At 36.0% G+C, this 24015-nt stretch overlaps 1 protein-coding gene across 6 annotated transcripts; it reads left to right on the plus strand.

Moving 5' to 3' along the window:
- The first annotated feature begins 18445 nt into the window (after positions 1-18445).
- On the plus strand, positions 18446-22932 carry LOC114270134 (uncharacterized). Of its 6 annotated transcripts, XM_028211533.2 has the most exons (3): positions 18446-19176; positions 19307-19393; positions 21087-22932. In XM_028211533.2, the coding sequence occupies exon 3, from the start codon at positions 21122-21124 to the stop codon at positions 22805-22807; it is 1686 nt and encodes a 561-aa protein (XP_028067334.2). In that variant the 5' UTR covers positions 18446-19176; positions 19307-19393; positions 21087-21121; the 3' UTR covers positions 22808-22932. The 6 variants fall into 6 exon arrangements, with proteins under 6 accessions (XP_028067334.2, XP_028067335.2, XP_028067337.2 ...); XM_028211534.2 differs by lacking the exons at positions 18446-19176; positions 19307-19393 and adding an exon at positions 19475-19559; XM_028211536.2 differs by lacking the exons at positions 18446-19176; positions 19307-19393 and adding an exon at positions 19552-19660.
- Positions 22933-24015: the final 1083 nt, after the last annotated feature.

Here is a 24015-nt window from a genome sequence, read left to right on the forward strand (position 1 = left end):
CGTTCAAGGGCATCATACTGGCGGCGGCCTATCTCGGCTATCCTTCCGACCGTCTGCAAAACAGGAGATTAAAATCCAAAAATATAAGCATAAAAGGAAAAGGAGATTAAATCCAAAAATATATTTTTACCAGAAAAACCGATTGAGCGGCTAGCGCTACTGCTAAAAAGTCTGGCAACGAGCGAAAAGTCGCCTTGTCAGACGGCAATGAAATTGATGAAGCCATACTCAGCGCAACGGCTGGTTCTTTTATAGCCGACCCGTCAGAGGAGATCGGCATATTTCTCATCTTTGGCTGAACCACAAAAGCCACAACTATTTCTAACTCCTCTAAACACGGCCACTTGTCGGCGGGCTCTTCTCCAGAGTCGGCCTCAACCTCGGCACGGCGTTTCTTCGCCCTTCGTTCAGCCTCCTCATTTGCCGGCACGATCGGCTCCGACTCGGTATCTCGTATTTGAACCATCTCCTCAATAATAGGCACGGGCGGCTCAACATTTGTTATGGGCGGCACCTCGGATCAATTGGCCTCTGCTCGAATGGTCTCTGCTCTCCGCCGCACGGTCATTCACTCGGCGTTTGCCTTTTTGGTGAGCTGTGTGAGTAACAACCCGGCCATATCTTCAGGGTATGCGCCGGGAAGATCTTCTAGTCTGATAAAGACGTCGTCGTAAACTTCCCGTCGACCCGAGGTGGATGGAGGGTTAGCTGAATTGAGGCTGACTTCTTCAAAGGCTACCTTTAAAGCCTCGTCTACTTCGGCCTCAGATTGGCCAGATTTTTCAACGACCTCAACTTCCGCACGCTCCGAGTCGGATCCTTCGATGCCGATTTGGCGCAAGTTTCCGAAGTTGGTCAAAATAAGAGCCGTTGGAAACTCCTCGCCCCTTGGAATCGGGATGTTTTCTGCTACCAAGAAAGTCGTGTACGTCGGCTCGTATCGAAGCAGAATATGGGCCGCCCTCCCTTGTTTCTGAAGGCTTGGATGGCCGAAGTATTTCAACGCGACTTTTATCTCTAAAAGAACGGCGTCGTCGGTCGAGATCGAAACTTTTCTCAAATCGTTTCTTGCACAAGCAAAACCATTAGGTCCCAAAAGTGAAGCTTTACAAATATAACAAAGGAAAAATAAACACACGAGGCTATACGGCCACCTGGTTCGCCCTTCCGCATAGGAATAGGATTGAGGCGATCCTCGCCTTCGCCGAATTCCCAGTTGCCTTGGACAACGACCATAACGTCATCGACTCACTTTCTAGAGCTGGAAAGCATAGTCACTAGTTGATGGTCGGTGTCCTTGACCCTAAGGAAATAACGACCGTGCCGACCGGAAGACTTAGCTAGGGCATAACAATGTTGAATGGCAGGAATGCCGAGGTTGATCCTAAGACGACGGTTTAGCTCCACAATTCCCATTATGATTCTAAAGAAGTTGACATTAGGTTGGGAAGGAATTAGACCCCAATAGCAGAGCACAGCCTTAAAAAGTGGGTTAAGGGGGAATCGGACACCACCCTCTGGGATTGATAGGAGAGAGAAGACGCCCATGGTTTCGTCAGCCCTCTCCATATCGAGGGTGTCGTCTGTCACGAAAGACAGACGGACGTCATCAGGAATGGAAAAATGGCGTCGGAAACCAGAAATTCGATCCGAAGAGAGGAGATCTTTCAAATATTTTGCCATTTTCTTCAGTTTATAGGTATAATCTAAACCAAAAACAAACCACGAAAAAAAGGATTTAGAGCAGAGAGGGAGAAAACTTACAAGAGACGAAGAGGATAGTGAAGGAAAGGAAGTTGCAGAGATAATTCGGAAAGAAGTCTAGAGACAAGTATCTGAAAGTGTGTATGTATTTGAAAGGATGCCCAAATTTTAAACCATAATAAATAGAAGTGTACAAAGGGGCGAAAAGTTAAAATGATGACCGAGAAGCGTGTGCTCAGACATTTGCATTGGAATGAGGTCAGCCGCCGAATTTCGGCCCTGACTTTTCGAGTTCGAAACCAAACACTCCAACCAACTGTCATTAGTGGGGTGCTTGGGGGGCAATTGTAGGGGCCGAATATTGGGGATCGTAAAGAGGCCGAATGGCTGAACTTGGAGAGTCGGAATATAAAAATAGTATTCGGCTTCGTCCCGCAATTTCAAATCCTACCCTATTCGGTCAAAAGGCCGGTTGGGTAAGGGACCGAGTGAAAAGAAGTTTGCTTTAAAAGAAGGCGAATGGTGAACCAAGATAGGCCCAGCCCCGAGGCCCAAGAAAGAAAATATATAAATAGAAGAACATCAGCCAGAAAGAGGTATGTGAGAACTATTAAGCTTAACTTAGAATACAAGTAATCCTGAGTGTAGAGACTGACTTGCTCGTCGGAGTGCTAATTCCGGCACCCCCGACCGGAGTGTTTATTCCTTTTCAGGTGACTAGCAGAGGATCACGAGCGTTCCCCAAGATCAGAAGAGTATTTCCAAGCCACTTCTCCACAGATTCAAATACTCATGGAATTCCCTCATGCATATAACAATGGAACTTAATCTCATGCAAGATAACAAAAATTAAACTCAAAATAATTAACTTCCATAAACATGAGCCTAACTTAATTTTCTTCATCTTCTTGCTAATTTCTTCCAAATGATATGAAATTGAACCCAAATCCTTTTTTATTTTAGTTGCTAGATGATTTATCTACAAGATTTAAGTTTCAATATTTTACTTGGAGTCTTGATTTGTTAAATTTCTTGATCAAGCTTTGAGTTTCCTCCTTGGTCTTCAATTTCTTGAGTTTCCTTCAAACCCATCAGCACGAAGCTTTCTCTTTCTCTCTCTCTCTCTTTCTCTCGCTGCCTAATTCTCTCTTCCAGCAGAGTGAAGGCCTTATTGAGTCAGTCCATCCATCTTTCTTTTATTATTTTATTATATTCAATTAGTGGGACATTTGGCCTTTTTATATAAACCATGCGGTGGTGTATTGATTATTTCTTTAACTAATTAATCTTGCATAAAATACTTAATTGAGATTGAACTTTGATTATAATTAGCTTAATTAACCATCTCTTAATTTTAATTAGTTATATAAAATCCTAACCCAATTAATCATGACTAAGTACAAATCTCACTTAATTTAATTAGTCTAATTTGACTTCTTTTAGAGCCCAATTAATTATATTTAAATTTATCAATCTGAATCAAATTTTTAATCAAACTCCAAAAATGCTCCAAATATTAAATTAAACTTATTTTCATCATTAATTTTAATTTCCCAAATCACTTAGGCCTTCAATTTCTGATCAGACTCCAAATTTCTGTCAATTAAATTACATATTCAAATTGGACACCCCATAAATAAATTTAATTCATAATAATCTTAATTCTTAATTCGTATAACTTAATTAACTCCAATTCGGACCCAATTAATCAAATCTTATAGATCTGAATCGAATATTTAATTAAATTTCTCATATGGTCCAATACTCGAAATTTACAATAATTCAATTCACTATTTATACTTTCTTGAGCCATTTAGGCTTTCAATTTCTAATTCCAAAATAAATACTTAATAGAACCATAAATGAATCAATCTCCATAATTTTCGTAAAACCCAGATTAAATTGGAATAATTGGCAATTAAATTTCAAATCTCTTTAATTAATTAAGTGCTAATCATTATATGCGATGGGGTCATTACAACTGCCCATCTGGCTACCCTGCCTATCAGATCTCCTTGCTGTAATAGGGACTTCAAAGGATGCTCAATCAAAACCACAATCTTGTGGGCTTGAAAATAATTATTCAACTTTCTGGAAGCCATTACTAAGGCAAGTGTCAATTACTCCAGGGGTAAGTACCTGATTTCTGCGCCTGCTAGGGTTTTACTAACATAGTATACTGTTTTTTGTTATCCATTCTCCTCTCTGATTGGTGCTGTTTGGTGTAGCTGTTAAAACAGATTATAGATTATAGCTTAACAGATTATAGATTATGACTTTAATCAGAAGCTGTTAATCTGTTTGGTATAGCTGTTGGATTATAGATTTAAGTTGTTGAGTAGTGTTTGTTAAATAAGCTGTGAAGTAGCTTTTTCAATTAATTTTTATTTTTTATTATTCACTATTTGTCTACATTTCTCATAAAAAATAATAATAATATTTTATAGTCTATTTGTGTCTTTTTCTATTTTTAAAAAAATAAAAAATAAAAAAATTTAAGAGTATAACGTGAATTAACATGTCCACAACAGAAGTTGATAATCAGAAGCAGAAGGTGAGCAGCTTCTCAAAATCAGTTTTTTTGACTTAAAATAAGTTGTTAGAATCAGAAGCTGTTTGAAATAAGTTTAACCAAACAGTCCAAAATAACTTTTTAAAAGCCAGAAGTCATAAGTTGGCTAAAAAAAACCCCACCAAACACCCCTATTATCACTGCACTTGCTGCGTGCTCTGAAATGGCCAAGTACAAGAATAGTTCCTCTCCAGATACTGGATTTAATAAAATTGGAGATGTTGTTAAGTACTTTTTCAAGTTGGCCAAGGCGATTTCGCATTCCTCTGTCCAAAAGAAATGTGTAGCCTTTTTCAACAAACTAAAAAATAGTTTACACTTATCTGAACTTCTACTTATAAATCTATTTAGGGTTGCGGCCCTTCCAGTCAACAGCTGCACCTGTTTTGCCAATGTTGGGCTTTTCAAGTCCAAGAAAACCTTGATTTGATCTGGGCTTGCCTCAATGCCCCTTCTAGTGACCAAGTATCCCAGGAACTTACCAGACCTAACTCTGAATGCGCATTTCAAAGCGTTGAGTCGAAACCGATATGTTCTAAGGATATCAAAAATTGCTTTTAAGTCAGCCAGGTGATTCTTAGGTTCTTTAGTCTTCACGACCATGTCATCAATGTACATTCCACTATTTTGCCAATCAGGTGTCTGAACACCTTGGTCACCAACCTCTAGTAGGTTGCTCTTACATTTTTCAACTCGAAAAGCATCACTCTGTAGCAATACAGCTCTTTTGGGGTGAGAAATGCAGTCTTCTCATCATCGGAGAGATACATTGCTATCTGATGGTATCCCCTGTAAGCGTCTAGGAAGCTCATCCTTCCATGTCCTGAAGTGGCATCTACTGATTGATCGATCTTGGGGAGTGGGAAACTGTCTTTAGGACAAGCCTTATTCAGGCTGGTGAAGTCCACACAGACCCTCCACTTCCTATTTTTCTTTTTCACAACAACTGTGTTTGATAACCAAGTTGGGTAGTTTACCTCCCGAATAGCTCTAGCCCCCAACAATTTATCTACTTCCTCCTCTACTGCCTCCACATGAACCAACGTTGGCCTCCTTGCTAACTGAATGACAGGTTTAACTGACCCGTCTACATTTAGTCTATAGCAAGTGATCACGGGATCAATGCTAGGCATCTCGTATAGCGTCCAAGCTAACACCTCCATGTTTGCTCGCAAAAATGACTCTAACTCCCTTTCCTTCTCCTCGACTAAGCCTGAGCCGAGAAGGAAGAAGCACTCTTCATCCCCTTGCTGAACCAGGATTTTCTTCAAAGCTTCCTCATTTTTGTCGGCTGACTCTTTGCCGACGTCATCCAAGAGGTTGTAGCACCTGTATCCTTTGAAGCTTTTGGGAAGTGTATTTGAATCCTTTATTTTATTTTGGAAATCTTTGGTATTGGTGTATGTTGGTTTTGGAGGAGTATAATCCGATTTAAACTCGTTGGGTTTGTTTGTTCGCACTTGTTCTTGTCAAAAGTTTCTTGAAAACTTAGAAATTCTATTCTAAGGTCGACACCAGCCTTCCTAACGGTTGACCCTTACCTATTGGTGAAGTTCCTGGAAATGTTGCTGGAATTTAGGGTCAACAGCCTTAGTGGTGTCGACAACTGCCTCTTGTTGCTGTCCACAAGGGTCAACACCAGTCTAGGAAAGATCGACCCTTGTATATTACAGAATCTGTGTGTTAGTTGCTGGAAATTAGTGTCAACCATTCCTGTCTAAGGGTCGACCCCTTACTTGCTACCAGATTGTCTTTTCTACCTGAAAGATCGACACCTCTGCCCGAAGGGTAGACCCCTGCGTGTTTTTTTTTTTTTCCAGAATTTTGGGGTTCGAATGGGCCCTACCTTTGGAGGGTTTTAGGCCTATTATTTTATTTGACCTTAGGGCTATTTTCTACTACTATAAATAGGCCCAAATGACTTCTCTCTCATTATTTTCCTCCCCTTTTTCCTTTCAAACCGTGAGTTCTCTTCTCTCTCTCTAAAACTCAAACTTTTTCACTTAAATCTCTATATCTACTCACCTAGAGTGATCTTTTCACATTGCTTCTTTGAGATTAAGTGTAGAGCTTGTCAAGGGCTTCGTTTTGATCGAGGCAAGTCATTGTTTCGTCGCCGTTGACTTTTGGGCTTTTCTCTCTTCTCTCTTATCTAAGCTTGAGGTAGGGATCTTTTCTACACTTCTATACGATATTTCGCTTAGTTATTTGTATCTTGTGTAACAATAATGTGATTTGGGGGTGTTTTAAGGCAAACCTAGTGCTTTGGCATAAAATGGAAAAAGGGGTATTTGGATGAAGGTGAAATAAATGCTTGAGCGGTTTGAAAATGATGTTGTATTGTGTATGATTTGATGATTTTGGCACTTGGCTGATATTTGGGGAAAAATAGGGATTTTCCATAATTAAATCAAATTATTATTTTGTATAAATAATGAAAATTGGCATCGAAAATGTGAAATTGAAAGGGTATTGGTATGAATGGTGGGTTTTGGTTATGTGTTACTCCATTCTTTGGTAGTTTTGAATAAACTATCTGTTATGAGATTTTATATCTGTTTAGAAATAATTGTGTGGGGCTATCGGTGGATGATAGCTATGATTGTTGTAGAAATTGCATGCGGATTAGATGAATTGAAACTAATCACTTGTGCTTGTCATTGAATATGACTATATTTATATACATTGTACATATATGGTTATTTAGGAGTGGAAAGAGAATGTGCTCCATTGTTTGAGTTTGTGATTAAATATATTGCATATGTATGAATGATTGTTTGGGAGGAGAAAATGGATGGACTCCATTATAACTAAGTTGGTCGGAGTGTCTTGGGTGAAAGTCCCAAAACTATACATGGGTGCTTAGCCCACAGACAAAATATCCGTAAAATGGCAATTGTAATGCTTGTATAGCCTAGTTTTACCTGGGTCCCGTTTGACGGCTGCCTGCGGATGAAATATCCGTGAAAGAATACATAGGTCCCATTTGACGGTTGCCCGCGGACGAAATATTCGTGAAAGAAAAATTTGAAGTGCTTTCATGTTATAATGTGATTCTAGAACTAATTAGTTGTAATCTCATTTGGGTTGTTGAGAAATGATGAAATTGGCTTATGTAATTAAATGAAATGAAGGGGAATGACTTAATGATTTAGTTTGGTAATTTAAGACTATACAAAATGTGGATGCCTTTATCTTTGACGTTATATATGCATAGTGTACTTATACCTTTGTTAAATTTCATATACTGTGTTAGATGATTTCTACTGAGCTGTGGCTCACCCTACTTAGGAATAACATTTTCAAGTAATGATGGCATGCCTCCACCAAGGCAATAGCGTCGGAGAAACTTTTGGAAGCAAGGACTTCTCGTTTTGATTGTATATTTTTGTAAAGCCCAGGGCTTAACATGTAATGAGCGAAACTCACTTTTGATTGTAACCAAGATATGTCTTGAAAAGATGTAAGCCCGTAGGGCATTTAATTTGTTGTTATTAATTTGCATTACATGCTGTAGATTTAGAATGAACGTTTGTGAATGTATAATGCATGTAATCCTTTTGTAATAAGAATTCTGTTATGTAAAAGTGTGCCAATTATGTTATATTCATTTCTCTTATGAGTTAGGTTATTTGTATTATTTTGAGGGCATTATAGGACCTCCATGTCCTCGTCCTCAATTTCTACTGTTTATGGCTCTCGCACGTTGCAAGTGGATTTCATTGCTACCATGGAGCAATTCTCCACCTGCACTTGATCCCTTCTGATCTCCTCAATTCCATGCTCCATTGGGAACCACAACAGCTGGTGCAATGTTGAGGAAACAGCCCTTATTGCGTATAACCATGGCCTTCCCAAGATAACATTATAAGAGAAGAGGGTGTCAATTATCGTGAAGTCTATGCTTACCTTCTTAGTGCCCACCTACACCTCCAAATTTATTGCTCCCAAGGGCCATGTCGGCGTTCCATTGAACTCGACCATTGGGCTATCGGACTGCTCCAAATCATCTTGGTGAAGACCGAGCTCCTTGTAACATCTGACATATATGATGTCACAAGAGCTGTCTTAGTCAATTAGAATACGTCTTTCCTGGCATTCTCCAATCTTGAGGGTCACTACCAGAGCATCATTATATGGATGCTACACCATGTCTAGGTCTACTTCAGTGAAGGACACCATTGGTCCCTAGCACTCGTTTGTCCTAGGCCTCTTTTGTTGGACCTGATACACATGGTGTAAGTGCTTCACACTCTAAGTCTCCCCACGTACCTCGTTCTCATTGACCCTTGATTGAATCACATTGATCACTCGAGGTCTGTCTGCTTGCGATTGTGGTGCTGGTAGAGGTGGTGTAGCCAGTGCTTGAGGCAGCCTTGCCTGCTCTTCCCTTGTTCTGGCCTCATCTACTAGGTCCCTTAAGTTATCTTGTCTAACCAGATCTTCCAAATGCATCTTCAGGGCTTTGCACCCCTAAGTCAGGTACACATTCTCATTGTGGTAGGCATAATGCTTCCCAAGGCTTCTACCCATAAATTCGCCAAGAATCTTCTCTGGTGCTCTATAATACGGCTGGTTCCTGATCCTTTCCAGGACTTTATAAACCGGGATCCAAAACACAGTGGTGATTGCCTGTGTAGCCTTCAGTCTTGTTTCTTATCTACTAAAATTTGTATTACCTCAGTTTCGCTTCGGCAAGTCGTTCCTCTTCTCTTGTTTTGATGTCTCTATTCTTAGCATATCCTCTTCTACTCTCGCATATTTTTCGATCCTGGCCATAAGCTCCTCCATACTCTTTAGCAGAGTCTTTGCTAGTGACTTTCGAAGCATGTAGTCATCCTCTAGGCCGTTCTTAAAAGATACGATCGCCAACTCTTGGTTGCATCCTAGTATTCGATTGAACACCTCGTAATACCCTTTGGCATAAGTCCTGAGGCTTTCACCCTCGCCAATTTTTAGAGCCATTAGGGAGTCTACCCTCAACTGCTGCAATTTGTTTGTAACAAACCTGGCCACAAACATCTCGGCCAGGCCTTTCCAACTGTTCGCAATTCCTTTCGGTAACTTGTGAAACCAATATAATGCAATTTCTCCAAAAAATGAGGGAACACCTTGCAGAACAACGACTCGTTCCTAGTATACAGTGCCATTGAATTCAAATATAAACCGACGTGAAAGTTCGGATTGGACTTACCGTCATATATCTAGAACCTCGACATATGGAACGTTTTTAGAGCCTCAAACTTATCCAACTCCACTGAGAATGGTGTTCTCGGCTTGACCAGTGATGTGACCCCGGCATTCTGTCGCTTCCTCTAGAGGTAGTCCTTCAAATCATCCTTAGTCCGACCAGTAGCTCAGCTGTCAACGAATTTCAGCCTTTTTGGTGCGCTGCTCCCGGCATCGTTATGAGTCCTCTTGGACTTCTCATCATTCACCGTATCAAAATAAAGTTCCTTCCCTCAAACATGCCAATGTTCCTTGACATACGTTCCTTTGGTATGAGGCGTCCTCTAAGACACTCTCCTTATTGACTTTACTCGCCCAGTGTCCCGTGAAGGCCGATGTGAGCGTTCCTTCACCCTGTCATGCTGAGAGACTATTGGGACGACTTTCTGCCCCTCTTTCTGGGCATCATTCTTGGCTGCTGGAATTGGCGTGTTCTTCAATGGAAAACGTGGCTGCATGACGTTGTTCTGCATCATAAAGTTGACAACCGATTATAAGTCTGCCAATTTATTTTCTATTCTCTTCATCTCGTTGTCCCTCCTCAGGCATCTATCTTTCCATACATAGAGGTCACTTTCATTATAATATCCACCTTGACATGCTTTCTTCGATGCGTTTCCCTCTTGGCCGATGTCCTTTTTCCTGGGATTCTGATCCCGAGGTCCTTCATTACAGTTCTCCTCCTCCACATTAGGATCAGCGTGTTTTCCACTCTCACTAGAGATGTCGTCCCTGACCTTTTCTCTCTGTCCGTCGTTAGCCATCTATTCTCCTTACTTTTCCACAGACGACACCAAATTATGGGTGATGATTTTTGACCACACAACCAAATAAGAAAACTCAGCAGGAGAGCACTGGTAGTATAGATTAAGCCTGAACAACCTGTTACAGAGAGATAAGAATTCGGCGGTGGTTCATCCACCCGAGGGCACTCCGACGATCAAGTCAGTAATTATCTCTCAAAGATAACCAATTGTGCTTAATTCACAATAAAGAACTTACTGCTTACAATGTATCATGCATACCTGAGACCCACGAGGGTGTCTTGTTTTTATAGCCAACACTGACCTAATCCTTGTAGAAGCCTAACCTTAATGGACTTAGGCTCAATGTTCATCTTGGACTCCCAGCTAGATAGAGATAAACTTCCTAAGAGTTTTATCTTTATTCAGACTGAGATCCTCCCCAGTTCTAGGACTCTTGTCCCTTATCCGCTTACCTCAGATTCCGGTATCTCCGTAGATAACCTCAGCCTAGAGGAGATCACCTCAGCATCAAGACCAGGCCATGTGGCACCTCGACTGACACTTCGGCGTCACCTTACCCACATGCTGTCATTCACAAAATATGTCCCCACAATATAAATTTCTCTCTTTGTATATACATGATCATTTTTTAAGTTAATCTTAGATCTGGGTGTTCTATTGGTTCCATAATTTGGCATCTTCCATTCAAGACCAACCAACCCAAATGACCCAAAAACCATCATCATTTCAATGTATCGAATGATGATGTTGATTAATCCAATTTTAGAAATATATCTATATATATAATGATGCATATGTATATGAATGTATATGATGATGTATTTGATTCCAGAAAAATAAATATATAATGATGTATATGTATATGAATGTATATATGTTTGTATAATATATATATATATGAAAATATAATTAAATTTAAATTAGGTTGAAAAAGTTAGGAATTGACACAAATCTGAACAAAAACCGATATCAAAAATAGCAGGAAAAAAAAAGGGGCGGAAAAGATTGAGAATCTACAACTTCATGGACAACTCCAGTCTTTTTGGTTGAATACACTAGGTAACCCATAAACAATTGTCTTTCAATGGAAGTTGTGCAAGTGAATTGATGATATACAGATTGCATCATATTCATATTAAAATAGATTTTAATGGAAATCATTTAATTTCTATATATATATATGAGTGCTATTATTTAATTGTAAAGTAGAGAGAGAAACAATAAACATAAGGAGAGGGAAAAAATAATGGCATCTTTGATAAGTTTAAAGATGTAAAAGGTATTTTCATCTTAAAAATTGACTTACTCTCCACAGAAACGCATGGGTCTCACAATTTGTTATATTGGATGGAAATGTTAACTGTGCACTTCAGTCCAGTAACCACATGTGGATTATGTGGTGATTTCCAAATGTCATAGGGGGTAATCTGCACCCGGCCTAAACTACAGGAGGATAAAGTGAAGTTTGCCCATACTAAAATGTATTGAATTTTCATATATATATATATATATATATATATATACACACATTTGTATTTAGTAAGGTTTTTTTTTAAAGCTTTTTTAAGTTTTTTTATATAAATATTATACTTTTTTTAGTATATTTAAATTAGGTATATTTAAAAATAAAAAATACGTGTAAAATATTTTAAAAAATTCCCTAAAAGTAAAAATATATAAAATAAAATAAAATTTTAATTTTTTTAAAAGTTGACTTAATTTTTTGGAATGAAATATGGTGATGATTGGGCACTAAATTTGTTATATTCATAGAAAGATTTTAAAAAATATTTTTTTAATATGAAATTACATGAAACAAACACTAAATTTTGAAAGCAACTCTTCCATAGGTTTGACTTTTAAAAAATTTAAAGCCTCTTTGAGACTTCTTTTCAAAATTCACAATTTTAATTAAAAAGTCACTAATAACTTTTTTACATATATTTTTTATAAAAAATTAAAAAAATACTTAAAATATCAATTTTTAAAATAGGCATGATTAAGGATTTATTTGGAAATTGATTTTTATAGTGTGTTTTTATGAAAATATTAAAAAAAGTAGATTAATTTTTTGTAATAATTGTTTGATTTTTTTAGTTAAAATGTTTACTCCATAAACTTCCCCTAAATTTCAAGAGTCATTATATAAGATAATAGGGTTAATTAAATTTTTTTTTTTAAAAAAAAAATCTTAAGATTTCAAGCGTTTTACATTTTAAAATTCAAAGTTTTGATTTTGACAAATTAAACTCAAAAGTTCCATCCATACACCTCCATCTATCTTTGTCTTTATAAAATAACAGAGAAGGATTTTGTGCGCCCTATCACCGGCACCCATTTTCCTCGCTCCCTCACGTGGCCACTCCTCGTCCTCCCTTACCACTACATCTCTTAGATTTACCAAGACTCACCCTTTCTTGCAATCGCCTCACTCAAATCCGAAATCGATCTGATCAATCCCATCAAAGATATATATATATATATATATATGAGAAATTATAGTTAGCTAACATGTATTTCATTGATTAAAATAGTAAGTCTCACCAATTTTTATCTCCTATAAAGGGACAATATGACATAATTTGTGTAATGTGTAGCAATGCTCCTAAATCACTAAATAACTTCTATAAATATAAATATATATATATATATATATATATATATATATAGAGAGAGAGAGAGAGTTGATTCCGTAGATTGTATCAATCTTAGGTGCGGCAATGGATCCATCGATGTGCGGGTGAGTGAAGAGAGAAAAGAGATTACGGCCAAAAGGGGGGAAAGAGGAAAAGGTGATAGGTATTGGGAAGAGAAGGAGAAAGGATAAGGAAGAAGAACAGGGCTATGAGGAAAGGAGATAAGAGACGGAAGGATGGCGAAAACGATGATCATGGAATGGGGTTGCTAGTGCAAGGAACATAGATAATGAAAGATTGGGTATTGGTGGTCTGATCCGATATAGCTAAGTGTACTGTAGCCTTCTTTATTCTACATCTCCAACCTAATATCACCATACTAATAATCTTCTTACTCAATCTCACCATACTCTTAGGTTTCGTTTGGGAAGTGAGTTTGACTTTTTGGCTTAGCCTGGGCTAAAAAGATTGGTTTTTTTAGCCTTTTTGACTTTTATGCGAGAAAAAGTGAAATGATTAAAATTTCAATATGACATTTTGTCTGATTGACTTTTTAATTTATTTTATCTTTTTGTGGCTAATTTACCCAAAAAATTTAAAAAGCCTACTTGCCAAATGAGAGTTTAATCCCCTCTATTGTATGGAGCCAAACAAATATAGCCTGCAAGTGTTCTGATATGGAAAATATGCATTTTTACTTTTCTTTTTCTTTTTCCTTCTAACTGCTGCTGATAGTAAGGCTATGTTTGGCATGAGCTTTTTTGGTTATTTTAGCTACAAAAAAAAACAAAATAAGTTAAGACAAAATGTCACATCCAAATTATAATCATCTTATTTTTTATCCAAAAGTCAAAAAAACTAAAAAGCTCATCCCAAATAAGGCTTTTTAGTCCCAAGTCAAAATAATTAAAAAAATTAAAAAGCCAACTCACATTCCAAATGAAGGCTAAATGAATCTGTATTTGGCTGACATGGCTAGTCACATAAGCTTCTATGGACAAATCTGTGCTCTGTTCTCAGTGTTCGTAGAATTACTCATTAAGAAATGGTTCTCAGGTACACACCCCCGCATGTATTATATAGATCTTTAGTTACAATCTTTGTATTCTTTATTATGATTTATTGTGTTATTAGTTATTATATATTATGATATTATTTAGTCATTATTTTAGTGATGATTTAAGAGTTGTTTAATTATACTTCATGTGATGTTTGATTATAACTCACTTTATTTTTACTTTTAGTTGTAACTCTTATAATATTGAATTATGTCATTTGTGATAATTAGGGGTTGTTTGGGATATCTTAAATAAGTGCACTTTTTGAATTTTTTAACTAAAAAGTTGAGGAAAAAAATATGGTTGTTTGAGATAATTTTTTGACTTTTTACGAAAAAATGGGTATTAAAAAATTGTATAAATTAGTGTATAGGAGAAGCTTTTTGGCGAGTAGGCAGTACGGTGGTAGTATTGTGCAGAATAGTGTATAAAAGATGCTTGCCTACTTTTCGGGCATTAAATTGGACGGTACTATTCGGCCCGTGGGGCCCACCATGAGTCCTATTTTGCTAACCAAAACCGTTGAATGTGTAGAACTCATCGAGTACTATATGCATTTAAAAATCACGTTGATCGGATATCAATAGCTATCTGATCAGATTAATTTTTTGTCAACTGTTAACTATAACACCATCCATTTTTTATACAAAACTGATTTGATCATGTAGTTAACGATATCCGATCAACGTGATTTTTAACAAACTTATAGTACTCGACGAGTTCTACATATTGAAACGGTTCAGATTATCAAAACGAGATTTGTGATAGACCCCCACAAGTCGAACAATACTGTCTTGTTTGTGCACTCACCTGTTTCATTTGTCTAACCAAAATCAGCTAAAGTACAACTCACTTCTACAACTCACGTGAGAAGTGAGTTGTACTTTTTTTTGTGTAAAATTAATTTTTTTATATTTTTTTTTATGAATTATGATAACTTTTTAATTTTTTTAATAATTTTTTAACTTTTTTACTTTTTTAAAAAATTGTCAAACCCGCTCTTAAATTCACAAATAACATAATTGGTATACACTACACACACGTAATTGAGGATGTGTACCATAATACTTTTCGTAATTGAGATATAATGAATATTTGATGACATTATGAATCTGAGTCATTTAATAATATTTTTAAATAAAATTTAAAATAAAAATTGTAGAGTGATATAGGATTGCTGTATTTGCTAGGAGGCTCAATAAATTATGATTCAAAAGTTTACACGGGAGTTCTCCACTACACAAAATCATTTTGTCAATCATGCAATTTTTTTACTTTCTTTTATTTTTTTTATTTTTTATTTCTTTTAACCGTAAGTTGTCGGCTTGCTGCCATCAATGTCTTTTTTTAACGTGGGACTTAGAGTTGTGTATGGTATGGTTCGAATAATTTGAGAATAAAATTATAAGGTCTTATTTATTATAATTTAAAAAAAATTAAAAAGTTAAAAAATTAAAAAGTTATTATCCTATTTAAGTTATATCATCTTATTTAAGTCACATCACCTCTCTATCCTATCACTTCAAATTCAACCGATACCTAACTCATATTTCATAAAAAGTCAAAACGTACATTTATTTAGATCATCTTTAAACCACTCTTAAATTGAATGGTGAGTTAACGGATTAAAGGATTGACAAATTACGGTTTAGGAGTTTTGGCGGATTGACGGAATGAAGAATATTCTAACTAATTATCATATATTTGCACAATATATAATACTAATTTGTATAATATTTTGGAAAATTTGGCTATAAACCCCTTTTACCTTCCTTTCATTGTTAAAAGGACTAAAAAAAAAATTATACTTTCTAAACCCCTTTATAATTATAAAGTCTTACATAAAGGGCAAATTTATTATTTAAATATTTTATATGACTATTATACCCACTCTCTTCCTTTCCACAGATGGCCTATTCAAGAAGACCGGCGAGCTCTGCAACTTGTGCGGCACCAAAGCCGCCGTCATCACCTTCTCCAACGCCGGCAACACCTTCACCTTCGGCAACCCCTCCATCGACTCCGTCCTCGACCGTTATCTCTCCATGACTTCATCATCCTCCAGAGCCTCCGCAAGCTTTTCTTCCCTCTTTCGATATAGGGTTTCAACTCAAATCTGTGCACCATGAACGATTCCGATCTCTAATCTCCCGAGATATATAGATATATATATATATATATATATATATCTATATATATGTGTGTGTGTGTTTGTGTGTTTTGAGATTTGAATTCGAATATATGTGTTTTGATATTTGAATTCGAATATATATATATATATATATCTATATATATGTGTTTGTTTGTGTGTTTTGAAATTTGAATTCGAATATATAAATTTTTGAAAGCTCAAAGTTTTAAAAATCTAAAAAATCTGTAAAATCTGAAGAACCGGGGTATGAAAAATTGATATTTCTCTAAAATTTTCAGATTATAGGCCTGATTCAAGGATTATAGGCCTGATTCAATGTTTTTCAAAGTAAACATCGATTGATTCAAGGATTATAGGCCTGATTCAAAGCTCATACCTCAAAGTTCCATCAATTTTTCAGAGTAAATATCAAATTTCATTTGATAGAACCAGAGTAAAATTTTACTCTGGTTCTATTGCTCTGTTTTTTTCATTTGACAGAACCAGAGTAAAATTTTACTTTTATATAGAGTAAAATTTTACTTTTAGTTTCAGAATGTAAAATTTTACTCTCATTCAGAGTAAAATTTTACTTTCATACAGAGTAAAATTTTACTCTGAAATACATAGTGAAAATGTGGAGAGAATGATGTAGAATAAAATTTTACTTTTAGCTTCAGAGTCTTACAGTTTACTTATTTTTCAGGGTAAAATTTTACTTTTATACAGAGTAAAATTTTACTTTTAGTTTCAGAGTGTAAAATTTTACTCTCATTCAGAGTAAAATTTTACTTTCATACAGAGTAAAATTTTACTTTGTCTTAATAGGAGAGCTGATAGATATGGGAGTAATATAGTAAAAGAAACAAGTTTTAAAATATCAGGGAGTTCTGAAAGTACTTATATAATTCTTGTCCTTTTGAAAGAGAAATTAGATAGTGAGGGGGCTATGACCAAATCCCCCTAATATTTTTTAGATATATAACACAAAATAATTTTACATAATATGTTTCATATAACTACTAATTTGTAATAAATTTCATATCTTAAATATCTCTCATATTCATTGTTACATTGATATTTCATTGAAAGTTAAAAAATATACATGTATTAACTATAGCAGAGCGAAACGGTTCGGTTGACGAATTATAAATTTTAAAATTTAAACCGCAGTTAGTGGTTAGAGTAATGCAAATTGATACGAATCGGTGCGATTTTGATAGATTGAGAGGTTTTTTTGCACAACCCTAATGGGAACATATTTTTAGAATTGTATTCGTGATCTAAGTTATTAGTTGAGGTCTAAGGTATGTTCGGATTAGTATTATTTTATGTCGATATTTTTGAAAGATAAGTTGATTGACTTAAGGGTTAGAGTGCCCCTAGTAGACGAATTACCGTAGTGTTTATTATTATCTTTTATGCGGTTGTAACATTCTTTTATTTTTTCATGTGCTCTACGGCTAAGTTCATTATCTCAATTAGGATATCTAGTTTGGCTATAAAATCAAAAATCAACACCCGCAATTAAAATAAATTTTTATTTAAAAACATATAAATATTTTAGTTATTAATCTAAATATAAATATAAAAAAGTATGAAATATTTAAAAACCTATAAAAATGTATGAAAAATACATGAAATCTAAATCATAATTACTTTCACATTATTTCTAACATTTTTTTTTTTGTTACAGGAAAATCCTCCCTACTCTCTTGCAGGTTCAAGACAGCGCCCCTTTGTAGAGATCACCACGGTATCCTGTTAGCCGTTCCGAGCGAGGAGACTATAACCTGAGAACTTGCCTCGACCTCCCAAGACAAGCTCCGCTTAAGTCAAGACTCGTACAGCGGGAGAGCATTGAACCCACACCAAGTGCTGGTTAGACAAGTTGAGATCTAACCTCCTATTGGTTAGACAACTTGAGATCCAACCTCCTAACCAACTGTGCTACGCCCAAGAAATTGGCCTAAGAAAATTTAAACTCATAATCTGAAGGTTTAATCCCTATGTTCTTACCATAAGGCCAGCCACCTGGGTTCATTATTTCCAACATAATCTTTACAAAAAAAAATAAATATAAAAAATCTTAAAACACAACATTGACATTTTTGTCATTTCACATACACTCGTGTCAACATCTTGACATGTGGTACACTTACGAATGTGATACTCGACCTTTTAAAAGTAAACTAATACTGTCCCCACCGCACACGTGGCCTAATCTCCACGTCATCTCCTCGGTAAACCAAAAAAATTCGAAAAGCACTTTCAAAATTTCAACCAATCTAACGGTCCGATTTACTGTTACATCACAGATAATAGCCGTCCGATCTTATTTCTTGCTCGACATTTAAGATTGCTGTCCGAACCCAATTCCCCATCTCTCTCTCTCATCACTGATTAATTAATTAATATATATTTATAGAGAGAGAATCGAGGAGAGAGCTCAGCATTGTCTGTCACCTTCCTTCGACGAGAGAGAGAGAGAGAGATTTTGAAGATGGGTTTGGTTTTTTGAATTTAGTTGATTGTTCTGTTTCTGTCTTCTTCTGTTAAATCTCGATTGCTTTCTTTTGCTTATTTTTCAAAACTCACTATCATTTTCAACATTCAAGATTCTCCTGATCTTCTGAGTTTTTTAATTTTTGAAAAATGTTTTGACCGTTACATGTCCTCTTCTCCTTGAGGAGACAAAGCTTTCTGCGTATCTCCAGTTCTGAAGAGAGAGCAGTGATAGTGTGTGTTTTTAAAGATCCAATTTTTTTTGGATTTTTCCGTTTCTTAAAATTCAATTCTGGGTTGGTGTTTCTTTAGAGAGATCTAATCTGAAGTAGTTTTTCAGGGTTTCTATTTAGAGAGAGAGAGAGAGAGAGAGAGACAGGGATTTTAGGGTCAATATTTTGTGGGTATTTCTGTTTCTTAAAAAGTAAATCTAGGTTGCTGTTTCTTGAGAGAGATTTGAAGAAATTTTTCTGGGTTTCCATTTGGAGAGAGAGAGAGAGATTTCAGGATCAATCTTTGTGGGCTGCTTTCTGCTTCAAAAAGGGATAAAATGTGTTGTTTCTGAGACTTAAAGGTTAGTGTTTTTTGCTTTCTTTATACCCTACTTAGGTGTTGCTTGTTTCTTTCAAACCTAGTTGACAATTTGATCTAAATTTTTTTGATTTTGAGGTTTCTTACTCTGTTTTTGTTTTGGGTGCTTTCAGAAGCAGTGGACTTCGCATTTATGTTTGTGGTGGTGGCTGTTAAAGGTTATTTGCTGTGAATGATAGTGAAAGCCCTATCAATTTGAGGTACTAATATTTTTTTGTATTTCTTGCATCTAATTTCTATATAAAATAAAATAAAAATTGGGTCCCATTTCAAGAACTTAAATACACACTACATATATACAACTGTAGATAGAGACTCATAACCTCTCTTCAAAGCAAAGTCTCTCTCTCTCCCTCTCTCTCTAGAGTAAGCTTCATATCTTCTCTTCAGATCTAGTCCAAGCAATTGGAGCCTTGAAGAGAAATTCTCGATTATTTTCCACCAATATACAATTCTATAGTTGAAAAGTAAAATTAGTTTGTAGCATTGGTTCTTTTGTTTCTTACTTATTTGCCCTTCACTTTCACTATATTACCCTGTTTATCATATCTCACACTCACTAGTAATTCATATTGTTTTTCAGATCTAGTCCATGTTTTCAGAGACAATCAATAAAAAGTTCCAAAACAACCTTTTAATAGTTCCTTAAAAGTGGGTTATTTTCAAAACAATTTTTTTTATATAATCAAATTCTGTTTGGTTGTGCTTTTATTTTCCATGTTTTTTAGAACAAAAACAACAGAAAGTTCATAAAACATCCACCCTTTTTTCAAATAATTTTTTTTGCCAAACTTGCTTGAGATTCAGAAACAACTTTTGACTCTCTCCTAAAATGTGAGCTATTAAAAAAAAATAAAAAAATTCGCAAATTTTTGATGTTTTTGAAAAAAATGAAAACACAATTAAACCGGCTACCGACGGCCTTAATTGGACGGTTGTGAGCGAGCCGTTGAAATGTCCTTCTTTCACGGTCATCAACTGTTATTTAAATCCAAAGGACCACAACAATTCAATATGAATTATGCAAAAATAATATATATGTGTTTACATTATTGCATTTAAATTTTTTTATTAAAATTCATCTGGGTCCTCATTGAACAATCACTTGATTAATCTTTTGAAAGCTCTTGTGGGACTTCTTCTTCAGTAGGTGCTTAGTCTTTGTTTGTTTATAATTCAAGATTCTCGAAACTCCTAATTTGTTTTTATTTATTGTTGTTTCTAATTTTTTAATAATTGTTTCATAATTTAATGTCTGATGATTGCAACTGCTCCACAGCTTTTAAATTTTTCTATGCCACAAATCATAACTTCTATTATTTATTTTTTTCTCATCTTTGAAGGTTTGGTTTCTCTGATTTCTTACTCTTCCTTCTCTAGCAATCATTTCGATCCATTCCCAATTCAATTTTCTTTGTAAAAATCACATTTTTTACAATTCTTCTCACTTCACTCATCATCACTTTGATCCGTATATGGATCTTTCTCCGTGAAGCAAAATTCACATCTACTAATTTTCTCTCCTGGGCTATTTTCTCATAATTTTTTTCTCGTCTGGGTCAAAATGATAGCTTTTTAACTAATTTTTTTTCCTCTTCTCAAGTCAAAATGACTTCATTTTCTCTTTAAAAATCATTTCCTTTTACAAATCTTATCACGGGTATTCAATTTGATCTGTGTATGGATCATCTTGTGTGAAGAAAAGTACTAATCTACTAATTTTCTCATTCGTGTATACGGATCAAAATGATTTGTTCTGTGTAAAAACCACTTCTTTATATAGTTCTTCTCACTGATACGTTTACGGATCATTCTGTGTGAAGCAAAATTCAAAGCTACAATTATTTTTTTTCATTCATTTGGGTAATTTTCTCTGATTTTCAATTTGTGCAGCTCTAATTATCACTTTGATCAACACTGACAAAACCATGGTAGAAGACAGTGGGCGCAACAATGTTTTGGTCGATACCCAATCCACCGAAGAGTGGTTATTGAGTGCCCAAGAACTTGTTCCGATAGCGCTCGAAAAGGCGAAGGAGGTTAAGGGGTTTCAAGGTAGGTGGAAGATGATAATTTCAAAGCTAGAGCAAATCCCATCTCAATTATCTGATTTATCGAGTCATCCTTGCTTCGCGAAGAACACTCTATGTAAAGAGCAATTGCAAGGAGTTTCAACGACCTTGAACGAAGCAATTGAATTGGCCGAGCTATGCGTGAAAGAGAAATACGAGGGAAAGCTTCGTATGCAGAGTGATCTTGACGCCTTGATTGGAAAATTGGATTTGAATTTGAGAGATTGCGGGCTGTTGATCAAAACAGGGGTTCTTGGCGAGGTCACATTGCCGCCTTCTTCTGTGAGTTCTTCATCGGAACCTGAGGCTTTGACTCATAGCAATATTAGGGAATTGCTTGCTCGGCTTCAAATCGGACACTTGGAGGCTAAACACCGAGCTCTAGACAACCTTGTTGAGCTCATGAAAGAGGACGAAAATAATGTTTTGGCCGTTCTAGGACGAAGCAATATTGCGGCTCTAGTCCAATTACTCACTGCAACGTCTCCTCGGATCCGGGAAAAAACTGTCACGGTAATTTGCTCACTCGCAGAATCCGGGAGTTGCGAGAATTGGCTTGTTTCGGAAGGTGTTCTTGCGCCGCTTATAAGGCTTGTCGAGTCGGGAAGCGCAGTGGGTAAAGAGAAGGCGACAATCTCGCTCCAAAGGTTGTCGATGTCGATTGAAACTGCCCGTTCGATCGTCGGACACGGTGGGGTCCGACCACTGATTGAGATTTGTCAAACCGGGGACTCCGTTTCGCAGGCTGCGGCAGCGTGTACATTGAATAACATATCGGCCGTTCCGGAAGTTCGCCAAAATCTCGCTGACGATGGGATTATAAAAGTTATGATCAATCTCCTTGATTGTGGAATACTATTAGGATCAAAAGAATACGCGGCCGAGTGCTTACAAAATCTCACTTCCACAAATGAAACTCTCCGAAGGACCGTGGTTTCAGAAGGCGGAATTCGAAGTCTATTATTCTATCTCGATGGTCCATTGCCCCAAGAATCCGCAGTCGGGGCTTTGAGGAACCTCATTGGCTCAGCTTCCATTGATGTTTCGGTTTCACTAGGTGTTCTTCCACGATTAGTCCATGTGTTAAAATCCGGATCATTAGGCGCACAGCAAGCTGCTGCGTCAGCAATTTGTCTGCTCTGCAGCTCGGCAGAGATGAAAAAACTAGTGTGTGAAGCGGGTTGCGTTCCTCTGCTCGTCAAAATGCTTGAGGCAAAATCAAACGGGGCTAGAGAAGTCGCAGCACAAGCAATTTCAAGCTTGGTGACCCTTTCGCAGAACCGGAGAGAAGTTAAGAAGGATGACAAGAGCGTGCCAAGTTTGGTTCAATTGCTCGATCCGAGCCCTCAAAACACCGCGAAAAAGTATGCTGTTTCGTGCCTTGGATCGCTGTCATCAAGCAAGAAATGTAAGAAGCTGATGATTTCATATGGCGCAATTGGGTATCTGAAAAAGCTGACAGAAATGGAAGTCCCTGGTGCAAAGAAGCTGCTCGAGCGGTTGGAGAGAGGTAAGTTGAAAAGTTTGTTCATCAGAAAATAGTGCAAGAAATGTGGAGTTATTTATATAATGAAGTTTTTATTTTTATTCTGTATAATTGATGTTTCATTATCTGTATGAAACAAAGTATTGAAAGCAGTTAAATCTATGGAATCAATATTTTGTCATTTTCAAATGTATTATAATCCTATGTTTCTGCTGTATCATTCTTTCATGTTCTGATGATTTTTAAATTTTTATTTTTATTTTATGTTTTGTATTTCTTTTTTATTCCTGGAGAGTTCATCAGATATGGATGGTACTAAATTTTGAGTATATGTTTTTTGTCTGACTCAAACGTTTATTATTGTGATTCTTCTTTTTATAACTCTGGTTGGATTAACAATTTCTGCCTCTCTCTCTCTCTCTCTCTCTCTCTCTCTCTCTCTCTCTCTCTCTCTCTCTCTGTGTGTTCTTTTTATGGTTATTATACAAGAAGTTAAAAAGAACGCAAAAATAGATTTCAAAATCAGATGTTGAGAAAATTATACATATTATTATGTGTTTATTTTTATATATAATTTGTGTGTTCGTGGGAGAATTTATGCTAGTAGAAAGTCTTCGTGTTTATTTATGTACATTTGTGTTTATCTTCGTATTTAGGCCAAGTTTAGCAATACTAAAATAATCTATCTTTTTATCTTTTTTTTCATCACATCACCTCTCTATTTTTTTGCACATCTTTTCGTAAAAAGATAAAAAGTACACTTATTTAGGTCATCTCAAACAACCCCTTAGTTTCTATATTAGGAGGAAAATTGATTATTTTATCTTCATTTGACATGTACTTTTGTGCTAGGGAAGAAAGGTAATTGTACTTTATTCGTTTGGTAAAATTTATGTTAAGTTTGACAAGTTATTAAAAAGTCAAAAAGTTAAAAAGTTATTCAAAAAGTTAAAAAATTATCACTATTTACCAATGTTGTGTTTGGTTAGGGGATTTGAGCAGAGATTTGGAAAGGGAAATGGAAAAGGTAGGTAAAATGTGAATAAAACATACTTATATTTCATCTAGTTTCACACACCTTTTTTCTTTCTCTTTCCAAATCTCTCTCTAAATCTCCCAACCAAACACAGCGCAAAAGTCAAAAATTACGGTATCTTAATTTTTCCTTACATACTAATTTATACAATTTTTTAATACGCATTTTTCTATAAAAAGTCAAAAAGTTAACCTAAACATCCATATTTTTTTCCTCAATTTTTTAGTT

The sequence above is a fragment of the Camellia sinensis genome, chromosome 5 (assembly GCF_055761805.1).
Source record: "Camellia sinensis isolate YWXY chromosome 5, ASM5576180v1, whole genome shotgun sequence".
In the NCBI taxonomy this organism is placed as follows: domain Eukaryota; kingdom Viridiplantae; phylum Streptophyta; class Magnoliopsida; order Ericales; family Theaceae; genus Camellia; species Camellia sinensis.

Excerpts from the sequence above, each read along its gene's own strand:
- LOC114270134 (XM_028211532.2), top strand. The coding sequence starts at position 20,452 with ATGATTGCAACTGCTCCACAGCTTTTAAATTTTTCTATGCCACAAATC. Across the intron at positions 20,537-21,086 it reads TTTTTTTCTCATCTTTGAAG|CTCTAATTATCACTTTGATC; the intron begins GTTTGGTTTCTC and ends CAATTTGTGCAG.